Source organism: Siphateles boraxobius, unplaced genomic scaffold (assembly GCF_051911475.1).
Source record: "Siphateles boraxobius isolate OS27281-9 unplaced genomic scaffold, OSU_SipBor_1 9, whole genome shotgun sequence".
Classification (NCBI taxonomy): domain Eukaryota; kingdom Metazoa; phylum Chordata; class Actinopteri; order Cypriniformes; family Leuciscidae; genus Siphateles; species Siphateles boraxobius.
In genome coordinates this window covers 25,969,316-25,992,356 of record NW_027509219.1, presented here as the reverse complement: position 1 = coordinate 25,992,356, position 23,041 = coordinate 25,969,316, and the positions used below count along the sequence as shown (strand labels likewise).

Here is a 23,041-nt window from a genome sequence, read left to right as displayed (position 1 = left end):
GTTTTCGTTTTAATTCTCCGTTTTTAAACGAAAACGCAGTAGTGTGGACGGGGCCTAAATTGAGAATTAATGATTCTTTTGGGACAAGTCATTGTTTGATTTTCGAACAGAATCCTCTGCCGTCTGGTCGCTCCCGGTTCGATCCGGACTCGCGCTTAACGGCAAATCCCTTTCACTGTCCAGGTTTTGATTTCGGCAAATCAGTTTTGGTTAATTCAAACAACATGATTATGGTGAGTCCAACATCCATCCAGCCACCCAAGAAAACATGAAATCTACCTGAGGGAATAATATGCTGATGTGATTTGCTGCTCAAGAAACATTTCTGATTATTATAAATGTCAGGATTATTTGATGAATAGAAAGTTCAAAGGAGATTTATCTGAAATAAAAAAGCTTTTGTAACATTATAAATGTCTTTACTGTCACTTTTGAATAAAAGTAGGCTATTACTTTCTTTAATTTCTTTCAAATGCAATGTAGCCTATAATGTTACAAAAGCTTTCAGATAAATGCTATTTTGAACTATGGTTTGTGTGTAGCCTAATGTGACTTTTTTTGTATGACCTTAAAATTCCTTTTAGAATGAAATTGTGCATAAATAGGTTAAGCAAAACAAATCTGAAGAGAACATTTGAAACACATACGAACCTGAAATGACACATACTGTGTGATACAGCACACATATTTTGAGTGTCCCTTATTTTCCTGTAGAACCACGATTGTCCCGTATTTTTCTTTTCTCAAGTTGGTAACCCTACAGGAGACACACCTTGTTTAACATGTAACATAATGCAGTAAACAAGATTACAGATGCAAACAATATGTTAATAGTCTCTATTTTTCACTATCAAATGTATTTTCAAACAAAAGCTTTTGTGTCCATGTTCTTGCTTTTTATGAGATCATATTAATTTGCTAGAGGGCACTGGGTTCGTTTTTCATTTCAAATTTGCGGATAGAATTTTCTGAAATGATTAATATGTTTTGCAATATTTTCTGCCACTGTGTAATGAAATTTGACCAAGCCAATAAATTCACATTTTTATTAATTCATTAGACATTTTGTTTAACGCTTGCAAACAAAGTATACATTTGATTATAATATGTGCACCCTGGGAATTGATCCCATGGGCCATGACCCTGATGTTGGTTGTGCAACACGCCTGGTAAGTTAGAAAGAGTTTAACAATACATGTCAATCACACTGATGCATTGTGGTTGTGTATTAACACTTCAGGTGGAACCTGATGCTGATGATCTGACTTGTCATATAACTATACAGCCAGAACAGCAAACCTTGAAAGTCGTCTGGCCCAGATCTGACAGAACCTCATCTATCGAATAAAATAAGGAGGATAGAGTCACCCCAATTGTCACCTCAACAACATCTGAGTGTGAACCATTTGGCTCCTGTTTCTGCTGTGTCACAGTGGGAGTCTCAATAATTCATTAGCCGTGACATTTCATAATACCTCAATACTTCAGGGGGAATAACACTTTTTTAAAAGATCGTAAGTAGTACTGGGTTGAAATCTTTTAAGCTGGAGATATGATAGTGGGAGATTTAATTCAGTGTTAAATTAAGTGAAATTCAGACAATCTCAGAACTCACCAGAGATTCACCGATTAAATGGTCAGTCTCCCTTTGTTTTATTAGTGTTTAACAGTGTTTTTAGAGCCTAGTAATGGATATCACCCTTATGTAAAAGTACTGACACAAACAAGGAGCTTGACTTAAACAGTAAATTATAACGTAACTTAATATAATTATTAGAGCCTATGTAGTAATGGATATCACCCTTATATAAAAATTCTGACACAAATAAGGAGTTTGACTTAAATTAAACCGTAAATTATAACATAACATATAAGATAACATACAACATAACATAATTATTAGAGCCTTGAGTAATGGATATCACCCTTATATAAAAATACTGACACAAATAAGGAGCTTGACCTAAATTAAACAGTAAATTATAACATGACATAATTATTAGTGAGTAATGGATATCACCCTTATATAAAAAATACTGACAGTAAATTATAACAAATTATTGGAGCCTAGTGAGTAATGGATATCACCCTTATATAAAAAACTGACACAAAGGAGGAGCATGATTTAAAATGAAAAAATAATTTAAGAAAAAAAACCAAATCATAATATACTATACTGTAAGGGTGTGTAGTTCCGATGAGCTAACATTTATCTTGGTAAAAGATAAATCAACCAGTCAGAATGCTTTTCAGAGGCCTTCTTTTGAAGCACCACACTAGCTAATCATGTCACCAGCTACTGACACACTGGATGTTTTTTTTAACAAGTGTGTGTGCTTGAGAATTTCAAGTATGCTTCTTAGACAAAGAGATACCTTGTCAAATAAATGAGCTCAATGTTTTATGTGAAGAGGGTATGTGACTATAACAATCCACTCTTATCTCTGTAGTAGACTGTCCCTTGACCTCTGTATCCATGACAACAGACTGCCTTTCGACAATCTAGTATGTTCAATACACAAAAGTGGGCATCCTGAGGTCTAAAAAGTGATTATCTGACAAAATATCTGTCAATCAGGTCATAGAATGTTTTTCTATGTTTCTCTACTGTCTAACCCAATAATGAAGTAACAAGCTCCCCTCTTTAGAAATCAACATGTGCCTGAACAGAATGTTAGCAAACTTTTGTATTTTAATTCACATGTATTTGTATAGCGCTTTTCACAATACATATCGTTTCAAAGCAGCTTTACAAAAAATGGTTATGTCTACATTACAATTTAGAGTGATCTCTTATCAGAGGTGACTTTGTCCAAGTAATGCATTTCAGAAATGTACAAATTACAAATCACGCGGTTAGCCAATAATGTATTAATTAACGGTAGAAACAATGAGCTCATTCAAGTAATAACTACAAGTTGTGATCAATGATTACAATATATGGAAAATTTTGTATTGGTGCATGTTGATTAAGTTGGCGTCATCTGAAGTCCTGGCAGGAGTTGGAGTCGTCTCTTCACAGGTGTTGGGTCATCTGATATCTTCATAAGAGGCTGGAACCTGTACTGTTACATCAGAATGGGCATCCAGAGATAAAAACAGAAAAGCAAATGGAAAATAATTAGCGTAGATGCTGTTCATAACATTAAGCAAAGATAACCTCATTTGATCTGATATACAGTAACTGGAGTACAAGGTTATGAGACGCATTATGTGAATGCTTGGCTAAAGAGATGAGTCTTTAAACTGGGAGAGTGAGTCTGAGCTCAGAACATTATCAGGAAGGCTATTCCAGAGTTTAGGAGACAAATATGAAAACACTCTCCCTCCTTTAGTGGACTTAGATGTACTACGAGAAGCCTAGAGTTGTGTGACCTTAAAGAGCTTGTAGGGTGATAGAAGATCACAGGAGCTAAACCATTTAGGGCCTTGTCAGGAGCAATACTTTGGTAAGTGATATGGAACTTAATAGGTAACCAGTATAGAGATGATAAAATTGGTGTCATATTATCATATTTTCTTGACCTGGTAAGAACCCTAGCAGCTGTATTTTGGACTAATTATAGCTTGTTCATTGAGGATGCAGGGCAACCACCTAGTAATGCATTACAGTAATCTAGTCTAGAGGTAATGAATGCATGAACTAGCTTTTCTGCATCAGAAACTGATAGCATGTTGCGTAGCTTAGCAATGTTTCTGAGGTGGAAGAAGGTGTTATAGCTAATACAATCTCGAAATCTAGAACATGCCCATATTTATGTTGACCATTCGCTATCAAAACATACATGCAAATTTTGTCAATATATACAATTTACTTAATTACATATAGCCTAAATATTATACTACGAGATCGCTTTTCCCTGAAATACTCTTTTACCTTCACCAGCTATCAACAGTTTACAACAATCATCTATTGTTCACTGCATAATCAGGGTAGGATGTATTCATTTGAATGAGGCAGATCATCTCCGCCTACACCATTTGTAATGAAAATAAAAAAAAAATCATTAAATACTCACCCTCATGTCGTTCCAAACCCGTAAGACTTTCGTTCATCTTCGGGTCACAAGTTAAGGCATTTCAACTCACACATAAACTGTGGTAAATGGAAGCTCAAGCATGTTCGCTTGACGTGTGAGAACCAATGAGGTTAATTGTCGCTGCGCAGCACGAGCTTCCGCAAGAGGTTTGTTCTCGCGCATCATTAGATTTAAGCACTAGTTATCTCCTTAGCTACGGCAGTTCATTGGAACGAATGCGTCAATAGAGCCGCCTTCTTGAAACAGGGGAACCCCTCATCAGCGTCAATGTAGTTGACCCCCGCCAAATTACTACCCCCCTAGCATTGGTAGGTTTAGGATTAGTTGTGGGGGTGGGGTTAGGATTAGGGGTGGGGTTAGGATTAGGCAATCAGGTACTGACTTCAACGAGGGGGGTAATAATTTGGCAGGGGTTCGAAATTCGGCACAACACCGGCATCATCCATTTATTCAGCGTTACCTAGCTACTTCCTCGATGACAAGACGCCTGTTCCAAGATGGCGGCGGTTTTGACGCATGTTTAGAACCCAAAGGCGACATCTAGTGTTTATATTTATGTCGCACATCAAGCAGTTTTGTTTGAGCTTCAGTTCTGTTTATGTTTGATGATTAATGTTTATATGTCAATAAAGCCCAAATTCAATCTGGTCATCATATCAAGCGACCGTGTCTCTTCAGAAAATTGGGACTAAACCACTCGATTCATATGGATTGGTTTTACAATCTCTTTATTAGCCTTTGAAGGTCAAAGTGTCAGTTGCGTAGCTGTCTGAGGGAAAGAAAGCTCTCAGATTCATCATCAAAAAGATCTCCAGGGTGAGTAATGACAGAATTCTCATTTTTGGGTTAACTATCCCTTTAAGTGGCACATATGTTGTGATTGACGAGATGCGCATATATATATATAACTTTAGCAGCAAGTTTTCACACTTTATCACAAAGATTTATTAAAAGCATCTCAAATCGGTGGCCACACGCGAAATTTTGTTGAACTGAAAATCAGTAGGGCTAGCCTATGACACGATCACATAATCAATGTGACAGATTTACTCTTTGGTTAATGAGCAAGAAATCTTAAATATTTATGTCATGTTTCTTTGTTTCAAGTTTCAATTAGATTTTGAATCCAGATAATATGGTCTCAGACTGTTGGGCTATTATAGCTGTGAGATAGATAATACTGCCTCCGTGTGGATATATGCTGTATCTGCAGCACTCTTTTTTTCCCCCCAAGAGAACGGGATGCATGATACCGTTCATATAAGAAATAGAGTAAATATAAATCATCAATTGACATTATGCTCGTAATATGGGCACTTTTCATATTAAAATATAATATAAATAAATTTCAAGATGAACATCAATTTGACCTACTTTTTGCTATTTACTTAGATATTTTAGTAATTTAATTTAATGGATGACGATGATCTGTTGGTAAGCTTGTGTGTGTCCGATACGTGAGCAGTGGTTTAATCCCAAACACATTGCCTCTCTAATAAGTCTTTTTGTTTGTGTTGTTTACTGACATTCCTTTTTTACTTGAAGCTGCAGGTGAGCTTGTTAAAATTCCACTTCCATGTCAAACAGCGTTGAGCATACATGAATTTGACTGGCAATAAATGCTGCAAAAATAAATATTCAGAGACCTTCAGGGCTGGAAAACAAGATGGAGAAGTTGTGGGTCAGATTCATTTCAAGATCGGTTGGCATTTCTTCTACAATCATGCTTATGTTATCTGTAGACCACAAATTATCCTGTGGTGTAATAGCAATAAAGAGCGCAAGCTACATAAAGAACCACTGTGATGATGAGTACGGATCTCAGAAAAGTTATTGTGTTGTATATAAGGGTTAATTCACCCAAAAATTATTAGAAAGCTCATAAAAAATATCTTCTTTTGTATTATGAACGAAAGTCTTACAGGTTTGGAACAACATGAAGCCGAGTAATTAATAATTTTCTTTTTTGGGTGAACTAACTCTTTAATATAACAATCTGAACAAGAAGAAATGGATACACAGAAGAAAATTAGAAGTTGAGAAAACTCAAACTGGAGGCAACCCTTGAGTATACCCACCTTATGGAGTTTGAGCAAACTAAAAAGGTTATATAGAGTTACTGTCACAAACTTCTACAGAAGGTAAGTTGAAGTGAGAACCCATGTGCAGTTTTTCAAATATAACATGAACAACACAAACCTGATGAGCAAACCAGACCTGATTTGAATCATGACCGATCTAAACAAACTCCCCAACAGCAGTTTACAAAGAATAAAGCTAGACAAGAGACAATAGTTGCTTATATGGCTATTTATACACAAAGAATAATGACTAAAAAGTAACACCTGAACATAATGAATCAATAGACCAATGAGAAAACAGAACTGAGAAACACATGACCAAAACAAACCAATCAGAACATACAAACAGAAAGAGCACATGGCAAGATCACATGAGAGCAAGGAAATCACATGACAAACAGGAAGCAAAAGCAACCATGACTACGCAATAAGACACGAACCATTAACATTAAACAAAACCCAAAACAGACGTGACAAATCCTCCCTCAAAGGGTGGCTCCCGACACACAAACAGTACAGCGACCCAAAACCCCAAAAGAACACAAAAAGTCCAGAAGGGAGAAGGAGCAAAGATAGTCAGGTAGGAGGGATGGCGGGCCAAGCCCGTGAAGGGGAACAGAAAATGGATCATGGCCTGGGCCGTGGAGCAGTGGGTCGAGGAGCAGTGGACCAGGGCATGGTAGAGCCAGCAGTGATGGGGGCCATGAAGGCGGAGCTAGCGGATGTGACAGCAGAGAAGACCTCTGGGAATCAGGGGGCCATGGTGGAACTCAGGCCTGGGCAGTCCTCCTGGCTGTGAAATAGGGTGTGGCAAGTCAGTGAACACACTTCATGGTCATAACATGAGGCACAGTAAGTTCAGGGACGGCCTCCGTGGTCATCACATGGGGCACAATGAGTTGCCGCCGCCTCTGGAGGAGCTGTAGCGGTTGCCAGTGCCTTGGGGGAAGTGTATGCGCTGCTGATGGATGCAGGACCTCAAAGGACTTGAAACCACAGGACTTGGAAGCACAGGACTTGACGTGACAAGACTCTGGCATAGAGGGTATTGCAAGGCCCCTCGTCCACTATTCCGACAGTAAGTGATGAGCTGCTTAACAAGGCATAGTCAATGTATTCGGCTAGAGTCCCCGAATCACCACTCTCAGGCATCAGTAATTCAAAGAGTCAACAAAAATGAGAGTAATGAGGTACTTAAAATTACACTGATATGATAGTTTGATTGTAAAGTACGTCTATGTTTGAGACTATAGACTATAGATCTTTCTATGTGGTGAGACTATAGTTGACTATTGTTCAATGAATCCCTTATTTTATTGGCATTAAAATACATAATAGTTATTTCGGCATTATCCTTAACATTGTATAAGCATTTTTTTCATGTGCCAGAATGGAAGAGAGAATCTTGGGAGTTTATGTCACCTCCTTTTGATTTTCCCAGCAAAAACGTCCAGAGTCTTTCATAGAAAACCGTTGTGGGAAGGTCTCGTTTTTTTAAAGTTTCGTTACAAGCTGTTCGCACATTGGCAATAAAAAAGCTTTTCTCAGATTTGTTTATGTAATGTCATTTTTTTTTTTAAATATCCAAGTTTCCCTGAAACCTGCTTAAGAGCGGCACAAAGTACAAGCAATAATGCATTTAAAAAAGATAAATAAGCAGTGCACCAGAAAAATTTAAGAAAAAGCAAACACCAGTTAGGTTCTTGATGGTTTATTAGAACAGGAAATGATAACAGAGCACAGTCTCCATGCTCAATGACAGCCAGAACTGAGGACAATGAGTTTTCAGATGTAGAAATGTGTGCGCGCATGTGTGTTTAAGTACAGTAGAGTACAAAAGTCTGAGAAAATTTGAAACTTTACAGCATTAAAAGAATATGATATATTTAAGATTTAGCACTATTTCCAGTTCAGCAATGAAATAAAACTTGTGACATTTTTCATGTGATTTTGTACAGAAAAGAAAAAAAAGCACAAGATGCTCTTTGGATAATCTCAAATCATGCTGGAGCACACAATCATCAGGTTTTACGTGAACTACATGCAGCTTGAGTGCTGCTGTCATTAAAGCAAAAGAGGGACAAACCGAATACTAAGACATTCTTAAATTCATTTCTCAATTCATCTTTTCACTTAACTTATTATGGTGATAATATAATTTGTAATGAAAAACATTCTATTAAATAAGAAAAAGCTAAATAGAATCTTTCTAGACTTTTGAACCACACTGTCCATGTGTTTGTGATCTTGTGTGTGTGTGTGTGTGTGCATTTGTATTGTTGATTTGGGAAGCATGCATGTGACAGTCTGATTGGTGGACATTAATAGGGCACACAGTAGCATGTCGTGTTGTAGTACACACTACCTCTGTTTTCCCCAGACCGAGGCTGTGTTCATGCAGATAGTTCACTTAAATTACATTTAAGCACTGAAACCATTATGTACACTGAAGGGGACACGACTTGTCATTTAATGACAATGGACCCAGTAACACGAACAGCCTCCGGTGCGAGACAAATCAGAAGTCCATCACAGTTAACAGAAGACTTGGCTCTTTTGCAAAAGTGTTTTCTTCTTCTCTTTCATTCAGGAGTAACATCTCCCATCCATTTTTTTTTTCTGAGAAAAGGCTTTGCACAGTTCATGAACCAGGATCAAACACTGAAATTCAGGTCACAGTCGAAGAATAATCATTGTCATTGTTTGAAAAAAAATTCACACACCAGAAAGCAAATCAAATCACTTTCATGAACTCAATAAACCAACCTAAAACATTACCACAAAACAAACAAATAAACAAATATAAAAATGAAGATATCAGTATTGGCTAATATATTCTCTACAACTTTACAAAAAAAAATTTCAAACTCTGTTTGTGCTTGTCAGATGTCAGGTTTTGCAAACTGAAAGCATTTCATTTCGAAACAAACCATTTCTTTCTTTGTGTTTGCGCATTTCGTCGGGTGGCCCATTAGCTGTGGCAGTTTGTGGCTGGGGGGCTGTCAAAAAAAAAAAAATCTCAGGGCTTTAAAAGACAAAGCGGAGAAAGAAAAACCCAGACAATGAGAAAGCCTGGAGCGCACTGTCCTCACTGTTCACAGGCAGCATTTTAATTGGAAAATTGAGAGTAGGGAGCTTTCTAAAACATAGCTAGATATATTTCTGTCCAAACAAATCCATAGCAGAGTGTTTATGGCCAACTCCATTTCTTGCTTAAGAGAATTACGACATAGGAAACAGTGAAACAACCCTTGTTTATTTTATTTTCCCCGGCAAAGCATTTTATAGAGCTCCACTGCAAATTAACTCCATTTCACCGCCTCAAAATCTTGTGCGAATTAACCCAGACGGTGTTTAGCGATTGCATACAGCATTTCACAATAACTTTGACCTGCGCTTGCTGCTAGTTTCTGGTTTGTTACTTATATGGGATCCGGTCGGAAAGATGATTCGCTGCTTGAGTTTTGCTGCCCACATCTCAGGCGATTGCTTTGTAAAATCTGGCTGTGAGTAAGCAAGTGGGTGCCTGCATTTCTGCACGTCTCTCACGATCATCTCTAGGGCTAAGATAGACTTAGCGGAATCAATCATGTTTCGCTTAATGGTGCAACAGAGTGAAAAGCCGGAGAGAGGGATACAGGGCGAGAGCATGCATGGGTGGGCAGAGCTTTTTTCAGCATGTAGTCTGTGTGAGGGTGGAAAAGTTTAAAAACAAAAGGGTGACAGCATCAGTTAAAAAACTGCATCAATAATGTTGATTGTGTAAAATAATTATACAGTTTGGAACTCAGTCATGCATTGGCACTTAAAACCCATAAATTATACACTTCATTAATGGCTTTAATGTTCAGCTTCAGCGGTTTCATCAATCCACATTTAAAAGAACGCACTCCTGCCCTGTGCTCTTATATTGTGTCTCTATCAGCAACTCACCAGTGTTTTCATTTAGAACACGGCCTGTTTTTAAACCAACATACACTTGGTGCTGAAGTATTGTTGATTATAGGATCTTCAGACAATGCATGTCAAACTTTCTCATGGACCATTTTCACATTTTTTGGGTTTGGAACGTAAATAATAGTAGGGTAGTCTTCTAGGGAAGTACATGTGAGACCAAAGCAAATTTTTGCATTACTATTTGTTTCAACGGTTTAAGAAAAAATATGTATATTACATTTACATGACTTTCTCAAAGAAAAGAAAAGGGGACTACTTTTTAAATGTTTGGGGCCAGTACGATTTTTTTATGATTTTTAAAGTCTCTTATGCTGATTTAGGCTTAGTTTGATAAAAAAAAAATACAGTAAAATATTGTGAAATATTATTAGCATTTAATTTTTTTTAAATATAATTTATACCTGGTATAGCACAGCTGATATACCATTTTTATTTTAAGCAGCCATTACTCGTCTTCAGTGTCACATGACATTTTAGAAAACAATTCAAATAAGCTGATTTGGTGCTCAAGAAACATTTCTTATCAATGTTGAAACTAGTTGTGCTGCTTGATATTTTTGTGGAATTCAAAAGAACAGCCCTTGTTCGAAATATAATTTTTTGTAACGTTATAAATGTCTTTAGTGTCATTTTTGACCAATTTAATGTGTCTGAACAAAAAAAAATCTTATGTGATTCTTAATTACTCATCTCACACTATGTAAAGGGTCCATTGAGCACTGAGTAGAAAAATCCAGTAATGTGCATTACTGCCCTCTAGTGGACACACTCATGTAATGCTAGGTGAATTACTGGTGCGCCACGGGAAGAAAGCAGAGATAACGTCGTTCACTGAGAGGTGAATGAATTGAATAGTACACTATTTCTTTCATGCCTCTCGTGGGGTTTACAACCCTGAAACAAACAAACAGAAATCCAAAGAGAGCCAGAGGAAACTGAACAATGGCTGAAGTGGGCACCGTGCCACCGGGAGCCCATTGGGTTTGACTTTTTTTGCTTTCTATCTAAATGTAACATTGTATTCATCTGATTCTGTGTGGCTTGTGAAGGCTGGCAGTGAGGGGGGACCCAGAGGGGTCCGATCTGTCTGGCTCCTCATTGACATTCTCCTGGGCTTGGATGATGGCTTGGCCATGACTCTTAACGGCTATTTGTTGTTGGGATGGTCTTGTCTGACTGGACCGCACAAAGAAACCTAGTGTCAGTGAGACACTCAGAATGCAGCTCCCTAGTGGACCCGGCCCAGCCCAGACAACCAAGCTCACATTTGACTCAATAGACTGCAGAGAGAACGAAGCCAGGCCGAGTGAAAGAAAGAGAAAGTGTTGCAAATGCTCTGCTCTAATTCTAACATGTGCAGGGGATAAAAACACACTTATCTTGGTTTTGAAGATAAACCACAAAATAAATGGGTCAAGCCAACATATGCCCCTGTACGCAATATAAAGTCATTTCCACAGTGCTTCCCTGCTCCTTCCAGAAAGCATGGGTAGATTAATCCATGATTTTTGGCGAATGCTCTTCTCTATCACCCATTTACATCTGATATTCCAGCACACAAGTCGAAAATAAAGTCACATGGCAGTTTTCTTGATTGCTTCCTGACACTTAATAGGTAAGGGAGGGAGGGGTAGTCAGTCATTTGACATCAGATCACTTACGAAACTACAGTGAATTTTGCATTCACATCAAGTCTGGTCGACAAGCACATTTTGGCGCGGCTCACATACACACACACACACACACAAACAGACAAAAGGAAGTTTGAGCTTGTCTGCAAAGGCCCGGGACGCACACAAAAGAAGCATCCACAGGCTCAAACGTAAAGCAAGAAGGAAGTGAAAACGAAACGGATCACTTCCATTGAATGGTTTACAGAGCGTGATATTACAGAGAGACAATCCGCGACCGCTTCGTTATACTAAACAGTCAACATACCCATTCGCAGGATTATGATTATGTTTCACCTCCCATCACCCATCACATCCGTTATTCCCAAGCGATCCTCCCGTTTCATTAGACAGGGCGTGATAGAAGCCGCAAACTTGCTAAGTGGCGTCAACCCTCAGGCTGGGGAGGACGGCAGCTTTAACACCATCAACGCTCTTATTCTCTCACTCTCTGTAGTTCTAGAGCTCAGCCACTGGTGGGGGACTTGAAAGACACTGGATGGCAGTGAGAGAGGACAGGAAGGGCAGGATTACAGAAGGAGTCTGAGTCTTGGGGGTGATGGGACTCTGAAGGGTGTGAACGGCCTGGACCACTCATTGGCCATTAGGGTTGCGCTCACTTACACTTTTCACCAGCAGGTGGCTGTAGTCCTGTAGCTCATTGTGCCCCCGCTGAGTATGGTGACCTGGCCGTACTAATGCTGCATTAGTACGTGGCTGTATCGGATATGGGTGGTGGCCAGAAGGAGTCACGTTGTTGCTATTGAAGTTGAGCCCGTCGCGGGACCATCGCAGATGTTCACCATAGTCCGTCTGCGTGGTCGTGGTAGGAGCCGACACCACCCTCCTGCGGTCAGGGGAGTCTTGAGGTGTGGTCGGACAGTTGTATTCACCAGTAGAGTTGCGGGTTGGTGGGGCGGATGGTTGCCCACCCTGATCCCGCTGATTTGCAGGGTGGGAGAGGATAAGGTAACGCTGCCGCTCTGAATGCGAGGGAACATCGCCCGATCCCTCCTGCCGCCCACCCTGCAAGTATTTGGAGCTCAGGTAAATGACCGCAGAGTTCGTTGTGCAGGGTGTCCCTGTCTGGGCCAGGAAAGTATGGCTCTGGTCCCAATCGCAGTCTGTGAGATGAACGTTTGGAGTTGGACGTTTCTGCTGCAGAGGTGTCTGTTCAGGAGTGGGAAGTCCTGGGTCGAGATCTCCAGATTTTGGCCAGCCGTTGGTGAACAGATTCTCAACCTGCGAGTGGGGTCGTTCGCTGCCACTGATACGAGTCACGCTGATCACGGAACCGCTGCGACCGTGTCCAAGCACGCTTTGCTCCTTGTCACCCTTGCGCCGATTCCCCAAACCAGATCCACCAGCTCTGGAACGTTGACGGTGCTTGAGGCTCATTATCCAACACACCATCAGACCCGACAGCGCCGCCCCGGTGGCAAAAGCTGAAACTGCAGACACGACCAGCAGGTTCACGGACACCAAGCCATCTGGTTCCTCGATGAAACTCTCCTGCAGAAGACCTGAACACATGGAAAGAATAACAGAAGTGAGCATAAAAGTGAGCATAAAACACATTCATACCTAACAAAGAATCACAAAATTAAATTACCTTGAGTTTATTTATTTTTTTCCAGCAAAACAAAAGAAAAAAAATGAATGCATGAATGAAGGAAAATAGCAGACTAATTGCATTCATTACTATCTAAAGTGGATGTTCATTTTAACTGCTGTAATAACTGTCTTCCTGACTGAAAGTATCTATCATCAATTACGTGTTTTGGAACATTAACTTTCAAAAACGTCTAACAATGAATAATTCTGACAATTATTGAAACTTTTAAGCTGTATTTACAGATTCAAAAGTGCCCTGGGTGTGATAGATCTGGAGTAAAGAGGGATGCAAGCAATGGATCCCATTCACTTCTGAAATGACAGAAGACTTAATTTCTCAGAAGAGCACCAATTAATTATTGATGATGAGAAGGGAAAGGGAAAAAGGGAAAGCATAGAAATAGTGCTGCAGCAGATCAATTCCTCTAGGTTTTTGTGTTCTCTGGAGCTCAAACACCAATGCCTGTTTTTGATAAAACTGCAAGTGAGCCAAAATTACCAAAACTGTCCCTTCAAATTTAGGGTGCAAAAAAATTAATTGTTGTTGAAAAAATAAGGTTCATGGAATGGTTTTATTCAACTACTCAAACATGTAAATCTATAGGCAATATGTTATTATTTTGAGAAAACTCAATAAAACTGGAGATTTATTACAGTGACTCAAAACAGTAAGAACCAACATCATAAAATGGCTTAGCAGACGAAACGCTCTTGAAACAAATTAATTTAACTGCTTACCATTTGTCTCTATTGTGATAAATTTTCCATTTCACATTGGTGAAAATAAACAGCCTTAATTAGCACTTACAGCTGTTTGTTTAAGAACTCAAATAAAATGAGAAGAGAGGAGGCACAATCAATAAAAATGTTGCTACGATAATTAGCTCATAATAGCTGCCTCAATGTGGGTGTTTGTGTGTACAAAGAGTCAGCTGAATTAAAATATACATTAGCCGCACTGTACAACATGTACCATGGCGGTCATTTCATGGGAAATGATGTGACAGAGTGCCTATTCTGGTAATATACATGTTTACTTCAGAGTATTCATTTTGGAGAGACAGACCACATTACCGAAATGACACTTCAAATCAATCAATGCATTCATGTGGATGCTGAGTCAGTGTCTCTTTCTCTTGCACTGTCTCTTTCTACCCTCCCTCCATTTGTGTTTATCTCCGTCTCTGCCCTGCTACCGCTCTCTGTCTATTTTGTTTGTGGTGTGGGGGCATTATATTTATTCTATCGCAGACAGATACCAGGTGTGTGTATCTTTTCCCAGCAAGCTAACTGCTGTCTAAAGAGCAGTAAACTATTCGTTTTTGTTTTTGTCATCTTTATGATTAACGTTTTGGCTGCCGCTGCCGGTGTGTGGCTGCATTGCTGCTAGAAGTTGGATAAACATCATTGGCATGGGGCGGTTCTCGTCACAAACCACTGCCTAAAACAGTTCTTGTTTATGCTGTTGCAACCCACTTGTCATTCACGAGGGCCCCATCATGCATCAGGAACGGGGCCCTGAAAGGATGTGGTGAGCAGGGTGGGATGCTGGGATGATTCTATTTTCTAGGTTGTTTATGTTTATGCATTGTGGTGTTTACTTTCGGTGGCATAAGGCAACGGGGTAGAAGATGAAGTTTGAGTGCTTGAAATCTTCTCTGTGCGACACACTTTGTGAACTTTTCAAACAAACTCTGGAGTACAAAAGAACGAAAATTCAAATGTGCCAGTAATACATTATTATATAACGTATAATAAGCCATCAACATTAATGCACTAGGTATCATGAACAAATGGTTAAAAGCCTTTTTTAATCTAGATTATTTTATCAATTAAATATACATTTAACAGACAAATTTAATGAAGATTTACATTTACATTCATGCATTTTTACTCTTACATTTATGCATTTTAAATTAAATATAATATTTATATTTAAATATATAGCACAGCAACTTTGTTATGCTATTTTCAATGTACCATATGTAAATCTAATCTAATTCTAATCTTGCATTCTTAATAGATTGGACTGGTATGCAAATTAAGATGATATAAATTCAATGATATAAATTATAAAACAACTACATCCTGATTTGCTATTCTGTTGCTTTTCTCTAGTAATCAACAGCACTCGAGCCAGTAAAACAAAAATCCCCAAATAATACCGTAATGAAATACAGTAACGCAAGTCCTTTACACCACTGCTAGTGTATTAACTATTGTTAACAAAGTTAACCTTATCGTAAACTTTATCTGTTGGAAGCGCACCTGAGGTCATGAGAACTCATGGAAAGCCTGACTCTTTAAAAACACAATTTCGTTTGAAAGCAGCCCTAAAACACATCAAACGCTCTTTGTATATACGTCGCTTTTTTCTAGGCGAAGCCCTGATGGTGCCTCAGATAGATATTACTCAAACCACACCGGCCTTTCTCTTTAATGAAAGAGACGTATTAAAGCATCCGCCTGTCTGGAGGGCCACCTCTCTTTCTTTCTCTCCTCTCGCCTGCAATGTGTCCATCCTTTTTTACAGTAAGAAGATGGTGCATGCATGCAATGAATAGATTGGGGCCATCATAGATGTTGCCTTTGTAGTCACTTCGCTTTGTCGTGACGGGAAACAAAACACACAGAAGAGAGCGGACGAAGGGGGAGAGGATAGTCTCAGGCACTGTTTCTTTCTTTTCGTCATTCCCGACGGGGTGACAGAAACCCCCTTTTTCCCCATTCACTTATTAATGCTTAATGGAAGGCAGCCGGACTGTCAGGCTGAAGCGCAGCAAGCACGTCTTGAGCTGGAAGCTCCAATTACAGGCGAACAATGGTGGTGGAGCAGACTAGTTAGAGTTGGTCTTCAAAAGGCAATAGGCCAAGTGCTAAAAGACTCAGAGCCCAGGGACTAACTGCCTTCATTTTGCCTGTTTTTTCCCCATGTCTGTTCACTAGCAGTTTGATGTTTGTTGCTTATCGCTCTCCATCTCTGTGCACATCTTCTCCCGCTCATCTCTCTCTCTCTCTCTCTCTCTCTCTCTCTCTCTCTCTCTCTCTGCCACGTCCTTTCATCTTCTGCTGGCTGGCTGTCTCCGGGGACGTACCCTTATTCTTTTATTCCCTGTATCACTCTATTGCTCTCAGTCTCTCTCTCCTTTTCAACCTGTAAGCAGAGAGGCGGCTAATGAAATGCTAGCAGGTTTCAGTTTCTTGTTGAGATCATGTTATTAAAAACCTCAGGTGGAATATAGATTTTCTTCTAGCAAATAAGCAACCTTCTCAAGGTTTATTAATTACCCGATCTTCTAGCGTGGGGTGAAACGGTTTAGTGTGGTAAAAGCAGGCCCTTATCAGCTTTGCTTATGTAACAAACACTTATTCATGCAGTAGTTTCTGCACTACGTTAGATACTGTGTGTGTGTAGTGTTTCATGTTAGCACGAGGCCTTACATGCGAACGTGTGCATGTGTGTGTGTATCAGTGGCTTATGGTTCACTGACTTTACTCATTATCTTTTCTCTTTCTATCTCGGTCTGCTCTGTATTCTCTTCCCTTTGCTCTTGCTCTCTATCTCTCTCTCACACTCACACTCACACACACTCACACACACACACACACACACACACACACACACACACACACACACACACACACACACGCACGCGCACACACGCACACTTTCCTTCTCTGCAGAAACACTGCAGCCTATTCTTTGTCTGCATATCCTCTCTCTTGTTCAGGTTCTCGACATGTCACCCATCTTTTGCTGTACTCATGCCTCACTGTTACTGTACTCAGCTTTGTGTTAACCATGTTGAAAATTCCAGCATTTCTGGTCAACAGATTATGTTGCATTGTAGATGCTGGTATGTTGGTGTCCATAGAAAGAGTCTGAAATTTAATTTGTTATTCAGAGAGCTTTTAAAGCTCCAGTAGGTAGCTTTTGTAAACAAATATTTGTTAAAACTCTCATTATGTCCTGAAAGTAGAATATGAGACAGATAATCTGTGAAAAAAATCAAGCTCCTCTGGCTCCTCCCTGTGGTCCTACTGCCATTTGCAGAAATACACCGCTCCCGGTCAGAAAAAACCAATCAGAGCCAGGAGTAATGTCTTAGCAGTGTCAATCACGCTCGTGTACACGCTGATCACCCCTCTCTTGCACAGCGCGAGCGCGTACCGTCGTTCGTGACTCTCCTGTTCAAACTCGTTCATCCAAATGAACGAATCTTTTTTCGAGTCATTTCGTTCATTCAACGAACGAAATGACTCGAAAAAAGATTTGTTCATTTTGAACGAGTCTTTTTCGGAGTCATTTCGTTCATTCAATGAACGAATAACTCGAAAAAAGATTTGTTCATTTGGATGAACGAGTTCGAACAGGATAACAAACGTGCATCACAGAACAGAGCAAGGCGAGCATTTGTGCTTATAAAACTTAAAGTTTTTTATTTATTTTTGAAATGACCGATCGTTTCACTAGATAAGACCCTTATTCATCGTTTGGTATCGTTTAAAACCCTTTGAAGCTGTGCTGAAACTGTCATTTGGTCCTCGAAACGTTTGTGTCCTATTGAAGTCCATTATATGGAGCCTGGAATGTTTTCATCAAAAAACTTAATTTCTTTTCGACTGAAGAAAGAAAGACATGGACATCTTGGATGACATGGGGGTGAGTAAATTATCAGCAAAAGTTTTTTTTTTAAAGTGAACTAATCCTTTAACGTTATCTTAGTAGCTATAACTTATAGAAAGAGTGCAACCTTATAAAGTTACATGTATTGCAAAATACATAATGATTTGAGGACCAAGTTTGTAGTCAAAGTATGGGCAGGCCATAGTCAATGTAAAGCATATTGTTGATGTTTCTTCCCTATTAGTGAATCTTCCATAACTGTTTATAATCAGCCGTCATCGGTGGTCCTGCTTACTAGCCTGCGCGTTCACGACAGGCTCCGCTGTGGGGGAGGAGCTGTGGAGGGAGGGCTGTAGCGTAGCCGAGAGCAAGGGGGTTGGACCTGTAAGTTGTGCTTGTTCAAATTTTCAGGCTAAGTCAACATTTTCTCAAAACCCCCTACTGCAACTTTAACTGCTGCGAGTGGAACTTGAGAATCAATTCAATCCAATTAATGTGAAATTAAATTAATTAATGAATTGTACATTGTTACTTCTTTCATTAAATCTCATGCGAGATTTTGTCAATAATGATTTAAAATTTGGTCTGTTTTTCACACAAAGTTGACTTGGAATATAGCAAAAGAGTCATGTGAACCACTTTACTTTTTTCATAAGTTTCATATTTTGTTTTCTATGAAAGAAATAAGTCATACAGGGTTATTACTATTACCTTGAAGGGATAGTTCACCCAACAATGAAAATCCTGTCATCATTTTCTCACCCTCAAACATTCATTAAATGACAGTCATTAAATACCAAAACAACATTAGACCCCATTGACTTTCATTGTATTAAAACTAAACCTCTCTGTTCCATAGAAGATAAAAAGTCAAACAAGCTTGGAATGACATGAGGGTGAGTAAATAATGGCATAATTATCCTTTTTGGGTGAACTGTCCTTTAAACGAGCAAGCCTACCTCGGTTAACAAACTTAATGAGAAAGACCAGCTAAATCAGCAAAAACATTACACCAGCAAATCCAGTCGTCAGCAAAAGCTTGAATATGCAAACTTTTTAAACACGTCTGGTTCCAAGCAGAGTGTTTACAGAAAGATAGTAGTGAAGACATTTATGGCTTCTTAGCTTACACTTTTAAAAAGCCAAACTCTCAGATCAATATACAGCTGGCGGGTTTACATACGTCTGCATGTGTTCTCAATTAACTGTTCTATAATTTTCAATAAGCGAGAGAGCTGCTCATGGCCTATAACACTGCAATAAGGTGAAAGGCTTCCTGGCACCAGTTCAGGGTTTCTAATTCCAACATAATTGTGCACGCTACAGTCCACAATGTCTGACGATGATTAACATGAGACTAAATAAAAGGGACTGTTTGAAATAACGAGGGCTGTTGAGCTGGGGGCGAGCTCAGGATATGAGTCGCCCCACAGGAGCCGAATGTTAAGAGAAACGGTCCACTGCTAAAACACTGTTGCCTATTGTCGCTTGCTCACCTTTTCCACATTCTGCAGATGCCGCCTAGTCAGCCGCAATTAATTGTAGTCAATTAGTGCATAGTTTTTCAACATAGCTTCCCCCATTCACAGCAACTGTTGCCGACAAACGCTAATGAGGATGCAGATGAGAGTCAGTTCAGCTGTGTTAAATTGATCAAACAAGTATGTAGGATCATGGAAGCATGTACTGCATTGCAATACCCCAGATGTGGCTGATGGGGGCTCTACTGTAACAGGAGGTTTGCTGGTAAATTGATAGCCTTAATTTGGGGCTGAACGGTGAGAACTCTCAAATGAAATCATTAAAAAATATTCGACCTTTCCAGCATGGGTTATAAATTCAGAAAGCGACACGGCGGTAGTAGTCTAGCCAATTGCGAAGCGCGACATCTGCATCCGCCACAATCACGAAACCTCCGATTTCAAGTTAATCTTTCCAGCATGCTGAAGACGTAAATTCTGCCCGTCAGTGCTCTGCATACGACCATATATTACCAGCTACTAAAAACACTTCCTTATTTTTGTATTAAGTTAACCGGTACTGACGGTTTGTCTCAATAATGGAGATTGAGTTTTCAAGCTCAGTCTGGCTGAGGTGGAATCTGTTTTCCACACATTTTCTAAATTACAAAACATTTCTGGGTCATTCACAATCTGCTGTGGTGGCTCAAAATGTCTCTTTTATGCTTGTCAGACAGATACTGATGCCCTGTCCCAAGTGGCACACTCCGGACTTGTTGACTTCCTCAGAGTCCACACTTTAGCGTCATGTAGTGTAGACCTATAGGGTCCTTGGTACAAGTCCACGAGGGCGCATTGAGATGTATTTTTAAGACAGACTAAATTGTCACGCCAGAAATATTAAGACGGTCTGGTTGTTGTTACGGACAGGAGCTGCAGGTTCAGGGAAATATGCTGCCTATTGTTGTTGTTGTTACATATGACTCAGTAAAGCCCTGACATTCGGTTCTATTTATTTAATGAATCATAATGTGATCGTATTATTCAGCGCGCTATTATTAGCCTATGTTTGAGACATCAACCACTGGTCGATGACCATAATGTTTGTACAGGGGCGCAACTACCCAGTGTTAGAGGGGTATGCAGCAACAATTTTGGCGCCCCCCAATACACACACATACATATACATATACATATATATATATATATATATATTAACAATGTTAACAAATTATAAAAAGTTACAGAATAAACAGTTATAAACATACACATATACACATACATACATACACACACACACATACACATATATATATATATATATATATGTATGTAATAATACATAATAATAATAATCATATTGTGTGTAGCTGTCATTTGTATCAAAATGATCATCCATCAAATCTTCCTTATCCCAGAAAATTTTCTTTTTTTCTTTGCAAATCCCTGTACTTGTGACAATGACAACAATGATGACAAATTATGTCAATGAACAACAACAACAACAAAAAAACAGAAACAGATTTTGTCCAAGTGGTCAACAAAAGCCTCGTTGCTGTTTGCCACTTGATCATACATATTATATAGCACAGATCTTTAAAGAGAGAGAGAGATGTGAACCTAAATACAGCTTCCATGTCACCCAGCAGATGTAACTATAGCTTGTATGTCTGATAGCACAGCTAACATGAACTTACATGAATGGTAAAACAAAATCTATTTGTTTCCATGATAAACCAGCCTTATTGCATAAGTCATGTTTTCCAGCTTCTTTTTTGCATATTCTAAACTAGCTAGCTCTGGGTGCTACATTCCCAGAGTTAGCAAACGTTAGTCTGTTAACATGAATATTTGCAAGCCTCCCCCAAGCACAAACATCATATACCTGTTGCATTTCACCATCCACTTATTTAGCTGCTGTCGCATCCCTTGACATGCCATCTCCTTTAACCTCCTCCTTTTTCTATTTTTAGCCCCCGACCGCTTTTTTGCTTCATTCATCTTTTTCGAGTTTCAGCGATAACTCACTCCTGTGCTGCTCACTCAGCGCTCAAGCGTGCGCCCCCGCCCGCTCGCGATACCCTTCTATGTCCAAATAAATTCTATGATGGAATATTATGAGGGCGCCGGCGCCTACTCTAGCCTGTTAGTCCTCTAAAATTTATATGACTTTTTTTATATTTAACTTGTATAACTTTTATATAAATGTATATAACTTAAAATAGTTTTTTTTAACCATCGCTTTGGCACCCCCATGATGCGGCGCCCCTATGCGCCGCATATAGCGCATACCCACTTTTTGCGCCACTGTGTTTGTATAAACTGTAGGTAATAACTGGTAAAATGTACACCTAGGTCATTAAAACCGTAATGATACTTGCACTTAAATATTTTCTTCTCAGCCATGTTAACAATTGTCCGTTAGCGAAATCTCCTCCCATTCATTGTCTGATTGGCCTTTCGCAAGGATTCCTGGGTAGTTAAAGTGTGTGGAGCCTTCACCAATACGGGCTTCGCAGAAGACTGCTTCACGGTCAAAAAGGGGGCGCTGCTGAGCACACTTCAGAGTGTTGAAATGATGAATGGGACGGCCTACGGACAGCACACGCAATTTAAGTCCACTAGACCGAAAGTCCACAGGAAGTGCGCCATTTGGGACAGGGCCTCAGTGGAGTCGCAATAGGACAGGCAAGCCAGGCAATTGCCTGGGGCCCCGCATTTAAGGGGGCCCCCGAGGGCTGATCATTTAAACAATCAGAAATGTTAATATAACGACGCACTAACTTCTCTGCATCCCCCTTAGTGGGGCCCCTTTCTTGTTACGCTGGTTATGCTTTTACTCTCCCGCCTCACCCGCTTTTTTCAAACTGGTGCAGCGCTGACTCGCGGTAGGTACAAAATGCATGATTTGATTTGTTAAACATGAAAGGACTTATCCGCCTGGCATGGCCGCTCGCTCTAACGTTAACCTAGGTAAATGTAGGTATTATTAGGTGCATATCCAAGTGTTTGTGTGGAGTGTGAAGCACGCTCACTGCATGACATCGAGGCGCCGGCGCGAACATTGGCATTTTCCTATCAAGAGTGGAAACAACTTAAAATACTTCATTTCTGGTCATACAGAATAAAATAATACATTAGTCGTAACAACTTTTATGTGTGTAAACTCACAATAGCAAGAAAACATTGTGCTTTTGTAAAATAAAATAAAACAAACAGGGCGCGCTTTCATGGTCTCCTTAGCGTGAACTGGAGCGCGTCTCAAAAATGAACTGAAACAGTGTATACTAACCTCACAGACATGATAAATATAGCCTACATATATAAAGCTCCATGTCCAGTTTTAACATAGAAATTAGAATCGAAAGTAAATACCGTCTGATTATGTAACCCGTATAAAAGATGCATTTCTCTCTAAAGGCGCATCCACTTTAAAGCGGAGCTGTATGGAGATATGTTTGGAGTCGATACTGATTTAGAAAACACTCGTTTATTAATAAACAATTAAAATGCCTCGTTATTTTTTCACACATTTATTATCATTAGCCTGCTTTTGCGGCAAGATTTATGCGTGCGCTTGATCGCGGAATAG

The 23,041-nt window shown here is 39.5% G+C and overlaps 1 protein-coding gene across 7 annotated transcripts in view; it reads right to left on the bottom strand.

The window, feature by feature from the left end:
• Positions 1 to 7,816: 7,816 nt before the first annotated feature.
• The window catches only part of sema6bb (sema domain, transmembrane domain (TM), and cytoplasmic domain, (semaphorin) 6Bb), a 150,518-nt gene continuing 135,293 nt past the window's right edge, over positions 7,817 to 23,041 (bottom strand). For all 7 annotated transcript variants that reach the window (XM_077224157.1, XM_077224154.1, XM_077224155.1 and 4 more), the window contains one exon: positions 7,817 to 13,271. In XM_077224157.1, the coding sequence (XP_077080272.1) occupies positions 12,343 to 13,271 (929 nt within the window). In that variant the 3' untranslated portion in view covers positions 7,817 to 12,342. The remainder of the gene's footprint in view (positions 13,272 to 23,041) is intronic.